Source organism: Chiloscyllium punctatum, chromosome 8, assembly GCF_047496795.1.
Source record: "Chiloscyllium punctatum isolate Juve2018m chromosome 8, sChiPun1.3, whole genome shotgun sequence".
Classification (NCBI taxonomy): Eukaryota; Metazoa; Chordata; class Chondrichthyes; order Orectolobiformes; family Hemiscylliidae; genus Chiloscyllium; species Chiloscyllium punctatum.
In genome coordinates, this window is record NC_092746.1 from 99,369,025 (window position 1) to 99,381,842 (window position 12,818).

General features: G+C 38.8%; 1 protein-coding gene across 8 annotated transcripts in view; it reads left to right on the plus strand.

The window, feature by feature from the left end:
- The window catches only part of pitrm1 (pitrilysin metallopeptidase 1), a 65,086-nt gene that overhangs the window by 14,191 nt on the left and 38,077 nt on the right, over positions 1-12,818 (plus strand). For 7 of the 8 annotated variants that reach the window (XM_072576143.1, XM_072576146.1, XM_072576144.1 and 4 more), the window contains 6 exons: positions 1,815-1,929; positions 2,019-2,115; positions 2,804-2,964; positions 4,377-4,503; positions 7,744-7,832; positions 11,593-11,721. In XM_072576143.1, coding sequence (XP_072432244.1) covers positions 1,815-1,929; positions 2,019-2,115; positions 2,804-2,964; positions 4,377-4,503; positions 7,744-7,832; positions 11,593-11,721 — 718 coding nt within the window. Of the gene's footprint in view, positions 1-1,814; positions 1,930-2,018; positions 2,116-2,803; positions 2,965-4,376; positions 4,504-7,743; positions 7,833-11,576; positions 11,722-12,818 lie in introns of those variants that run through there. The other variant, XM_072576151.1, reaches the window with a different exon arrangement.

The window sequence follows — 12,818 nt, forward strand, 5'->3', positions numbered from 1 at the left end:
TGTAATATGGACACTTTTCAAGATATCACCATCTATTTCCCTACATTCTATATCTTCCATGTCCTCCTCCACAGTAAACACTGATGCAAAATACTTGTTTAGTATCTCCTCCATCTGCTGCAGCTCCACACAAAGGCTACCTTGCTGATCTTTGAGGGGCACTATTCTCTCCCTAGTTGCCCTTTTGTCCTTAATGTATTTGGATTCTCCTTCACCCTGTTTGCCAAAGCTATCTAATGTCCCCTTTTTGCCCTCCTGATTTCCCTCTTTAAGTGTACTCCTGCTGCCTTTATACTCTTCTAAGGATTCACTCTATCTGTCTATACCTGAAGTATTCTTCCTTCTTTTTCTTTACCAAACCCTTAATTTCTCTAGTCACCCAGCATTCACTACACCTGCCAGCCTTTCCTTTCATCCTAACAGGAATATTCTGTCACTGGACTCTCGTTATCTCATTTCTGAAGACTTCTCATTTTCCAGCCATCCCTTTACCTGTGAACATCTGCCCCCAGTCAACTTCTGAAACTTCTTGCCTAATATCATTAAAATGAGCCTTCCTTCAATTTAGAACTTCAACTTTTTGATCTGGTCTATCCTTTTCCATCAGTATTTTAAAACTAATAGAATTATGGTCATTGGCCCCAATATGCTCCCCCACTGACACCTCAGTCACCTGCCCTGCCTTATTTACAATTTAAAATGGCAGTAACGCAGACGAAACAAGTTGGTAAATGCCAGAAAACCTGGATTCATCTTGTACATTGTCTAGTACGTAGGTAGCTAAGGCGAGACTGATTAAATACCAGTTATCTTCTGAAACAGGCTTTGGAAGGCGTGGGGGTGATGAGGAGCAACAGGGTTTGGGCAGTGTTAAAGAAGGTATGGCATAAAAAAAACTGAAGTGATCATAATCAATTTTCAGTTTGATGTGGAGGTGCCGGTGTTGAACTGGGGTGGGCGAGGTTATAAGTCGAAAGTAGTCACAACATTTCAAATATTCCTTTGTACATGTAAACTCTACTATCGAGCAGTGACTCTATATTTGGTTTGAGTATTAATTCAGTGTCCGTCATGGTAACAGAAATAAGCCATTCAGCCCCTCTTACTTGTTCTTCCATTTGATTAGATTGTGACTTACCTGGTATGCAGCTTTATATAGTGCGGAGCCCTATAGGTGTAACAATAGCACTGTTTTAAAATTTGAAAATATTCACCGTTAAGTCTTGATATATGAATTCTGCATCTACAATAAAATTCAGACTTACTTTTCCTTTTGCTTCCATATTGCCTTGACATTCAAAGTATTACTTCTAATGCAATATTGAAAGAACTGCCGATGCTGGAAATCGGGAACAAAAACAGAAATGGCTGGACAAACTTAGTCGGTCTAGCAGCATCTGTGGAAATCAGAGTTAACATTTTGGACCTGGTTCTGAAGAAGGGCCACCAAACCAGAAGTGTTAACTCTGATTTCCAAAGATGCTGCTAAACTTGAGTTTTTCCATTAATATCTGTTTTTATCGCTTTTAATGTATTTGTGAATATGAACACATACTTTAATTCAAAACAAATTTTATTTGTTTTACCAGAATGTACCAACTCAAATTTGCTGATATTGACATTCTATCTACCAATAGATATTCTGCATAAATATATTCCTGTGAACATTGAACACTACTGAGTTTCTGTCTGACACCTTAAAATCCAGGGCAGTTTGTTGAAATTAATGTCAATACAAAGTGTTGTGCTGTGCCGATAAATTAATGACATTATGACAAACTAATAATTGATTTGGATTTTTTTTTTATCTTTAGCTAATGACTACACGATGTATCCATTTTCCACCCAAAATTCTAAGGATTTTCAGAATCTTCTGTCTGTTTACCTGGATGCTGTTTTTTTTCCATGCTTAAGGGAATTGGATTTTTGGTAAGATGTTGCATTTTTACCTGTACCAAATAAGCCTAAACAAATTTTTCATAAGGTGGCATTGCATTTCACTTATCTTTGTATAACAGGCAAGAAGGGTGGAGGCTGGAACATGAAATTCCCGATGATCCAGGCTCACCACTTATCTTCAAAGGAGTTGTGTTCAATGAAATGAAGGGTGTATTTGTAAGTATTTTTGAAAAAAATGCAGTTTGATTTGAACATTTTAATGTATATTCAAGGTGCTGTAACAGAGGATAGAATTTCATAGACGTGACCCTGTTGCATGCATTATTAAAGTTAAAGCTTTGGAAAGTAGTGTCAGATTATTTCCACGGGTTTTTGGTGGAGTTACTTTAGAGTTTATTTGAGCCACTTGTGTTTAAACTTAAAAATGATGTTCTATTCATTGCATTTATTATGCCATCCAAACCTTTTATGCCTCTGTAGAACAGATTAGTAAATTAGCTAATCATGCAGAGAATGTCAAATAGAAAAAATGCACCTCAAGCTGATAAGGATTTTTTTTTAGATAAGATCAAATAGCCTTTCACAAGAAAACATTTGCAATGTGTCCGACAGTTTACTTGAAAGTATTTTGCTTCTTAAGTAAAGAATGCAGTGAAATGGACATTATTACTCATGAGTCATTACTTGTATTTGCAATTTGTTGAAAGACTGAACAAGTTTCAGATAATAGATATAATTACACAAGGGACAAAAGGATCATCAAGTATATCTGTGACAGACTTATGAAACAATTTTGCTGTGTGCATTTTTTTGGTGCAAAGTAATAAGTGTCTCAAGCCTGTGTAGATTTGCAAAATATTCTCTGTTGTATATTTAACAAAAGTGTCTGTATTCGTTATTTCAGGCAAACAATGAAAATCTTTATGCTCAGCATCTACAGAACAAGCTTCTACCAGAGCATACTTACTCCGTAATCTCTGGTGGTGACCCACTACATATACCCAAGCTTACTTGGGAAGAATTGAAAAACTTTCATGCTACACATTATCATCCTAGCAATGCCAGGTATAATGCTACTTTTAAATGATGTAAATCCTTCATTCAATGATGTTCAAACATTACTTGCTTTCACCAGTAGGTTTTCCACCTTTCAAGGGAGTGTTTAATGCAGCAGGGATTCCTTTAAATCAAGGCTATCTGCACACCTCCATGTCTCAATCATAAGATTATTTACTTTTATCTTGTTTAAATTTACTTCAATCCTGCTTAAACTAAATCATGTATTTTTGTGAGAATTTGAAATTTTAGGTCAGCAAAAAAAAACCATCAATTCTAAGTTCACTTTCAGCACCTCTAGATCCAATAAAGGGCACTTTTATCTTTTTGGAACATGTCACTTCAGTTTTTGTGACTTTTAGCAGCAACAAGGGAGTGTGTTAATATGAGCACATAGTCTATCGTTGTTAATTCTTGTTTAATTTTGATTGAAAAATGTTCAAATTATTCAATAGCACAAATTGGGTAAATTTGTTTTTTTCTTCTCATGGTATGTATCACCCATCCATAATTGTCCTGGTGCTCATGAGCTGCCATCTTGAACCACTACAGTCCTTGAGATAGAGGGATACTCTGTGCTTTGGGGAGAGAATTTCAGGATTTTGATTCAGTGACAGCAAAGGAATGGCAATATTGTTCCAACTATATTGGCATGCGGCTTGACAGGGAATTTGGAAGTCCAATTCAAGAGGCTGCTTTGTACTGAAGATATTGACTTCTTGAGCATTGCATCCTTCAGGCAAGAGGAAGTATTCCATTAAAGTACTGATTTGTGCTTTGTTGATGGACAAACATTGGGGAGACAGGAGGCAAGTTACTTCCATTACTCCTAGTCTCTGACTTGCTCATGTAGTATTTATATAGCTAGTAATGTTCAGCTTCTGGTCAATGGTAATCCTGAGGATTGGAATTGAGGAGAGATCAGCGATGGCAACACCTATACATGTCAAGGGGTGATGATTGGATTCTCTTGTTGGAAATGGTTATTGCCTGGCACTTGTGTGGCATGGATATTATATGCCATTTATCAACCCAAACCCAGATATTGTCCTCGTCTGGCTGCACATGGACTCAAATTGCTTTAATATTTGAGATGTTGTGAAGTGAATTGTTCTGATTATTGTGCAGTTATGAGCAATCATCTTCACTTTTGACCTTGTGATGGAAGGATTGGTGCCACTATTGAAGAGGTTTGGACCTCAGACGCTAGAACATCAATACACTGATTTGCAAGATTTATTTGCGTGATGTTAGCTAACATGAAACACTGTTTCTAATCATTTTAGTCTGTTTGGTTGGACTTGTTGAGCCATTGTGGGAATCAGTCTCTAAGGTTTCATTGGAAAGAATTCTAAACTCTGAAAATGCATTGATTGTAAAATAGCCTGAGAGTTTTCTTTGTATGTACCTATTCATTCCAGGTTCTTTACTTATGGTGATCTGCCGCTGGAGCAACACCTTCAACAAATCCAGGATGAGGCACTTTGTAAATTCCGTAAAATTGAACCTGGTACTTCAGTTCCTAAACAGTCTCGCTGGAGTGAACCGGTAAGTAAAGATTATGTTTTGCTGTTTCTGAACAAATGTCTGCACTGTCAATGTGCAATATACTAGAGTTAAACATAATACGAAAATACCAGTGTTAGTTTTGTGTCAAGGAAAAGGAATGTGGTAATGGTCAGCCACAGTCTTCATTGCTGCTGTGTCAGTAACATGACATTTCCTACCATTTCATTATATTATTATCACAAGGCCCGCAGTGCTTCAAGGAGAATGAAACCACTGTTCCAAAGCAAGCATTAGAAATGACTAAGTTAGTACTTCGCATAGTTTTTAAACCCTAAAAGGAAATGACAGTTTTTAAATGTTTATATATAACTAATTCACCACTTTTTGGATTTAATCTTCATACCATAATTGAAAACTGGCTTCAATACTTCTTGATTCTGAATGAGAAGTTTGTTGGTTTCAAGCTCTACTCCAGAGACTTGATGCATACTCTGGGTTGATAATTCAATGTAGCACTAGAGGAGCACTGTACTGCTGGACAAAATATTAAACCAAGGTGCATACTCGTGTGGACATCAAATATTTATTGGCATTATGTAAAAAGATCAAGGAGTTCATCCAAAAGCAGAATGTCTGCTGTTATCTCATTGCTGTTTCATATTGATCAGCACTGTTCATTCTGTGTACAAACTGGCTGATCTACTTCGCAGTATTTCAACAATGAATATATTTCACTGACAATGCCACTAAGCAATATCAGTGTGGTGCAAGAAACAGACTGTGTATAATGAAGTAACAATAGATAGCACTCACCCATTAAAAGTACTTAAGTGTTGAAAAGTACTTTGGAATGCCCTTGAGTCATGACAAGAACAGAGACTTGGAGAGGCCATAAAGAAACGCATGAGAGAAATTAATGTAAGTTAGCTTTCTTGTTTGTTGTAGCAAAAGTCAAAAAAAATTTTGTTCAAATTGATCAGTAACTTTTATTCATTGCCATTTATCGATCTGATTTGGCTGCCTTTGTTACCCAGTTTAATATGGTGGTTTTCTATTGGCTTTCACTTACTATTAGTCTGGGTAAGGAAGCAGGCACCAAAAATGCATCTTCTGGAATGGGAATTGAACATATAACTGTTGACATTATTCTGAAGCATATGCTGGTCATGTAGCAAACTAAGCAAATTGGCTGTGAGTTTGGTAAAGAAATTAAAGATAGAAGTACATTTAATCTTGCTGAAGTCCTTGTTGCCCATTCCTTATAGTCCTTGAGAAGGTGCTGGTGGTGAGCCACTTCCCTGCAGTACACCTGACGTAGATGTCCACCAGTGCTCTTCTGAAAGTGGATCCACATTTCTGACCCAATGACCATGAAGGAACAGCAACTAGTTCCAGTCAGATCATAAGATTGTAAGGAATTCGAACAGTCCATTCAGCCTGCTGTGCCATTCAAAGAGATCATAGCTGATCTGATTGTGGCTTTATCCCTTATCTATCTCTCAACCTTAGATGCATTCAATCATTCAGCCTCCTGCTTGCTGTGGAATAGAATTCCAAAGACTTAACAACACTCTATAAATGAATAGATTTCTTCTCATCTCCATTTTAGATTGGTGGGACCACCCCCCCAAACCCCTCAGCACTTCAGTTTTAAACTGTGTATCCTAGTTTTTGGTACACCCATGAGGGAAATCAGTCTCAGAATCTAACCCCTTAAGCCACCTTAAAGTGTCATACGTTTCAATGAAATACTGCTCATTATTTTAAATTCCAAACTTTCACCATAACACAAATCCTTCATTACAGGAATCAGCCTGGTAAACCTTCTGTCAGCTGCTTCCGATATATATCCCTCTAGTAAGGAAACCAGTAATGTACATGTTATTTGTTGGGTGCCACCTATGCCCTATACAGTTGTATAAAAGGTTTCCCTGCTGTTATATGCTATGTCTCATGCTGTAACATCCGACTTTCCATTTACTTGCTATATTTGCATGCTAACATTTTATGATGCATGGCCAAGGACATAGAATCAGAGAATCATAGCATCCTTACATTGTGGAAGCAGGTCATTTGGCTTATTGATTCCACACCAACCTTCTGAAGAGCATCACCCTCCCCCATAATCCTACATTTCCCCTGGCTAATCTGACTAGCCTGCACTTACCTGGACACTGGACAATTTAGCATGGTCTTGCCTGCACATATTTGGACTGTGAGTGGAAACCTGAATACACACGGGGAGAATGTGCAAATTCCACGCGGTCGTCCGAGGCTGGAATTGAACCCAGCATCGCTACTCAATGAGCCATTGTGCTGTCCTAATAATAACTCATGATTTTTAAAAGATGTTCTGCTGCTACCTTTTTAATAATAGATTGTATTATTTTCATAATGACATATATTTGGCTAACTGTCTTTGTTTTCTTCTTTATGTTTCCTTCCTTTCTTTAACAAGGAGTGTATCACTGACATAGAACTATAACACGGTGAAAAGCTCTTTGGCCCATATGTGTGCATTTTTAATTGGCTTGGACCTATCCATGATCTAGGGCATTTTGGAATGTTACAACTTATGTATTGACTGTGTCAGCAGCCACTTTTTTTTTATTAAGACCTAAAATGCAGACTGTGGTTGTGAAGGTTGCCAGCTTTTACTTGCGTTCGCATTTTCAACATCTGATTGTTATTCCCCACATCGCCCCTGCCCCCACCCCAACCCATATTTCTCTCCACATCTCACCCTCCCCTGACTTGATTTTCTGTACTCTAGCAAAGCTTTTGGCGTATTCTGCTTTGAAGGCATATGTAATATACTTGTTCAAATTTTCATTCTATTGCTCCCTGTTTCTCATTGTTAATTATTCTGTCATCCACTTTAAAGTTAATTTTAGCTAATTTAGTGGAAAGGTTTCCCCCACAATGCAATTGACTTTAGTGCTGCTAGAACTCCTTGATTTTTGAGGATAGTCACTCTCATCTCACTGGGAGGTCATTTATTTTATCCACTTTTGAACCAAGGCTAAAGTGAGTTCATGAGCTAAGTAGTCCCAGCAGAGCTCGGGCTGAGTGTCAGTGAGTTTATTGCTAAGCGAGTGTTTCTTGGTAGTACTTTCCTTTGTCTCTAAGTTTCCTAGGATGGTATGTGTGAAAGAAGCTATGAATTATAATCTATTGTTACAATTTATCATGATAAAATAGATTACTAATTTTGACAAAAATGCTAAATCTTTTTTTCTTAAAGTATGCAGTGTAATTTTTACATTTGCTTTTTTTTAGAGAGAATGCCATGTTAATTGTGGACCTGATTCAATGGCTCCTGATCCTTCTAAACAAACCATATACAGTGTGAGCTTCTTATTGGGCGAGTAAGCATATTTATAATTCTATTGGTACATTAAGCATTTTAATATCCTAACCCAATTATGATATTGACCATAAGCTAAGGAAGTGATTGTTAGGTCCCTTGCTCAGGTATTTGTATCATCAAATAGCCACGGGGAACTGTCAGAAAATTGGAGGTCGACTATTTAAGAAAGGTTTTAAGGGAAAGCCAGTGAGCCTGATGTCAATGGTGGGTAATTTATTGGAGTGAATCCTGAGGGACAGGTTTACGTGTATTTGGAAAGGCAAGGACTGATCAGGGATAGTCAGCATGGCTTTATGTGTGGGGAATCATGTCTCACTAACTTGATTGAGCTTTTTTGAAGAGGTGACAAAGAGGATTAATGAAGGCAAAGCTGTAGATGTTGTCTACATGGATTGCGCTAAAGCATTCGATAAGGTTCTGCATGGTTGACTGGTTAGTAAGGTTAGATCACATGGGATCCAGAGGGATCTAGCCAATTGGATACAAAATTGGCTTGAAGTTAGGAGACAGAGTAATGGTAGAGGGTTGCTTTTTGGATTGGAGGCAAGTGACTATTGGTATATCACCGGGATCAATGCTGGGTCCACTGATTTTCATCATTTATAAAAATGATTTGCATGTGAGTAGAGGAGGTATGGTTAGTAAGTTTGCAAATATCACCAAAATAGATGGTGTAGTGGACAGCGAAAAAGATATCTGAGTATAACAGGACCTTGATCATATGGGCCAGTGGATCAAGGAGAAGCAGTTGGAGTTTAATTTTGATTTCGATAAATGTGCGGTATTGCATTTTGGTACGGTAAACCAGAACAAGATTTATACAATTGATGATAGGGCCACGGGGAGTGTTGACGAAAAAGAAACCTAGGGGTGCAAGTGCATAGTTCCTTGAAAGTGGACTTGCAGGTAGACAGGCTGGTGAAGAAGGCATTTGGCATGCTTGCCTTCATTGGTCAGAACATTGAGTGTATGAGTTGGGATGTCATGTTGTGGCTGTACAGAACAATGGTGAGGCCACTTTTGGTATACTATGTTCAAATCTGATTGCCCTTATTGTTTTTAGGAAGAACGTTAAACTTTAGAAAAGATTTACAAGGATTTTATTTTTCCCTGGTCGGGAGAGTTTGAGTTATAGGGAGTGGCTGAATAGGCTGGTGTGTTTTCCCTGTAGGCTAAGGGGTGACCTTATAGAGATTTATAAAATCATGTGGGGCATAGATTCAGTGAATAGCCACGGTTTTTTTCCTACCATAAGGGAATCCAAAACTAGTGGGCGTAGGTTTAAGCTGAGAGGGGAAAGATTTAAAACGGCCCTGAGATGCAAAGTTTTCATGCAGTGGGTGGTGTGACATGGAATGAGATGTCAGAGGAGGTAGAGGCAGATACAATTACAGCATTTAAAACACATCTGGATGGGTATGTGAATGGAATGAGTTTAGAGAGATATGGGCAAAATGTTAGCAAATGGGACGAGATCAGATGCCTGGTTAGCATGTCTAATTTGGTCCGAAAGGACTGTTTCCATGCTGTATGACTCTTATGGCTCTTTGCTACAGGCATATAGTGACTGAAAGTTACAATACGTTGAAGAGCATTTAACACTTTTCCATAAATAAATTCTGCAATTTCTGTAGCACTTTTCAAAGTATTGAAAGGAGCCTTGTATTACACAGCTTTTTCTGAGATGATGTAACAATTCTTCAAAGAAAATTTGCAATTTCAAGTTTAAAAGTGTTTAATTTTCTGTTGACTGAATTGCCTGGAAGTATCCACATTATTTCTCAAACATCCACGAGACAACACACACTCTTGGAAAAAAAAATAATTAAGTATTTGGAATAAGTTTGTAAGGTAGCACCTAACTCTTATTTGATCTGTAGAAATTCTTTTAGAGCTGTTCTCTAAAAGAAAGGAGACCAGAATTGCACGCAGTATTCCAACAGTGGCCTAATTAATGTCTTGTACAGCTGCAAAATGACCTCCAACTCCTGTACTCAGTACTCTGACCAACAAAAGAAAGCATATCAAACGCCTTCTTCACTATCCTATCTACCTGCAACTCCACTTTCAAGGAGCTATGAACCTGCACTCCAAGGTCTCTTTGTTCAGCAACACTCCCTAGGACCTTACCATTCAGTGTATGAGTCCTGCTAAGATTTACTTTCCCAAAATGCAGCACCTCGCATTTATCTGAATTAAACTCCATCTGCCACTTCTCAGCCCAATGGCCCATCTGGTCCAGATACCATTGTAATCTGAGGTAACCCTCTTCGCTGTCCACTACACCTCCAATTTTGGTGTCATCTGCAAACTTACTAACTGTACCTCTTATGCTCAGATCCAAATCATTTATGTAAATTACAAAAAGTAGAGGACCAGCACTGATCTTTGTGGCACTCCACTGGTCACAGGCCTTCAGTCTGAAAAACAACCTTGCACTACCACCCTCTACCTTCTACCTTTGAGCCAGTTTTGAATCCAAATGGCTAGTTCTCCCTGTATTCCATGAGATCTAACCTTGCTAATCAGTCTCCCATGGGGAACCTTGTCAAACGCCTTACTGAAGTCCACATAGATCACATCTTCTGCTCTGCCCTCATCAATCTTCTTTGTTACTTCTTTAAAAAACTCAATCAAGTTTGTGAAACATGATTTCCCACGCGCAAAGTCATGCTGACTATCCCTAATCAGTCCTTGCCTTTCCAAATACATGTACATCCTGTCTCTCAGGATTCCCTCCAACAACTTGCATGTCTTTTTATCATTTCTCTATTCGTATTATTTAAGCGATATCTATCATCCATGGGGTATTTTTGAAACTCTGGTTAAAATCCCAATTCCTCCGGCATTTGTTGTGGTTTGAATCTGCCGCTTCCAGTTGTCAGTTCCAGCTGTCCGTTGCAATGGACGGTATATTGGGTCCAGATCGATGTGCTTATTGATTTGAATCTGTGGATAATAGTAGTGTTGTCCCAGTCGAATTCATGTTGCTTGTCATCTGCGTGTCGTTTCGTGACTAGTTAGTGTTCATGGATGCGGATCGTTAGCTGTCTTCCTGTTTGTCCTATGTAGTGTTTTGTACAGTCCTTCCATGGGATTTTGTACACTACATTGGTTTTGCTCATGCTGGGTATCGGGTCCTTCATTCTGGTGAGTTGTTGTCTGAGAGTGGCTGTTGGTTTGTGTGCTGTTATGAGTCCTAGTGGTCGCAGTAGAATGGCTGTCAGTTCGGAAATGCTCTTGAAGACAGCTAACGAACCGCATCCATGATCACCAACTTAGTAGCCACACACGCAGATGACTGACAACACTGCTATTATAGGACAAGCCAAATAGAACAGCCAGGGAATTCTTAGAGGCATGGCACTCATCCACAGATTCAATCAATAAGCACATCGATCTGGACCCAATATACCGACCACTGCAGCGGACAGCTGGAACTGACAACCGGAAGCGGCAGATTCAAACCACTATAAATGCCGGAGGAAAGATCACAGAAGCGCTTCACAGGAGGCTCCAAAGCATTGAGGATGTCACCTAGACAGGGGACGAAACGTCTGCAACACAAATTCCCAGCTCAGCGAACAGAACCACAACAATGTCTTCATCTTTCACATCAGCTATTTATTATGTTAGTTGGAATCAACTTCATGGATTCTTTAATGTAAACCCGATAGCTCTACTTTCATGTGTTTAAAGAATTTTGGCGGGGAATTCTTTATTCGAAATTCATGTTTTACAGTTATGTCTTCCCACAGCATAACCGATAGCTTTGAAGCATTCACACTGAATCTTTTGTCATCTCTGCTGGTTTCTGGACCCAACTCTCCCTTTTACAAAGCATTGATTGATGCCCAGATTGGCACTGACTTTGCTCCTGTTGTTGGGTAAGTGATCAGTTTTGGCATGTTCCTTGCTTTATATTGTAATGTTTATTTTAATGAATGAGATTAAGATTATTGTTAATCTTTTGTAAGATTACTGTAGATGCCAATGTATGTGTTGATCTCACATCATTGAAAACGCTTAGTGTTATCTGCATAGAAGGTAAGAAATAGTGTTTGTATATGGAATATTCGCCTCAGAAATGCATGTCTTAACTGACCTTAAGTGAGCATGTAGGAACAAGCAAGGAATCCTAATTGTGTTGCTTAGGAGCTTCTCAGAGTCGACTGCACATGGAAAATAGTGAAGAGAATTGGATCTACTTGGAAGAAATAAATTGAAAATTGGTTTTGAACTAAAACTTTAGCTTGTCAAATAATATTGCAGTGAGGGAATTCTATTTACTGAAAGATTGGTGTGAGAATGGAGAAGAAACCTACCCTGAAAAAGATACCCAATGCTAAATACACCGTGAGAACAGTGACCAGACACTGACTTGAAATTTCAAACATGTATCAAAATAGGTGGCAGCATTTGCTCAGCAGAAACGTAATACATGGATATGCACTTAGTGAGCCAAATCAAATTGCTCAGACTTCAAAAAGGTCTTGATGCCAAACTTTCCTGTTTCCATTGATGCCACTTTAGAGTCATGAACATTGATTAGTCACATTGGTAATATGGATGAAAACCCCCTGAATTTCAAAATGCCCAACAACAAAGCTGTGTAGTAGCAAGATTTGAAAATAGTTCCTGTGAAAACCCAAGCCATAAGATTCATTGTGGTACGAGTCTACATGGTTGACAGAATAAAATTAATGTCTGTAGTAACTTTCGAAGGTTTTAGTGTATGTCCATGACTATGGTTGGATGGATGAGGGTGGAGGAGAAAGTGAGGACTGCAGATGCTGGAGATCAGAGCTGAAAATGTGTTGCTGGAAAAGCGCAGCAGGTCAGGCAGCATCCAAGGAACAGGAGAATCGACGTTTCAGGCATAAGCCCTTCGTCAGCCCTTCCTGAAGAAGGGCTTATGCCCGAAACGTTGATTCTGCTGTTCCTTGGATGCTGCCTGACCTGCTGCGCTTTTCCAGCAACACAT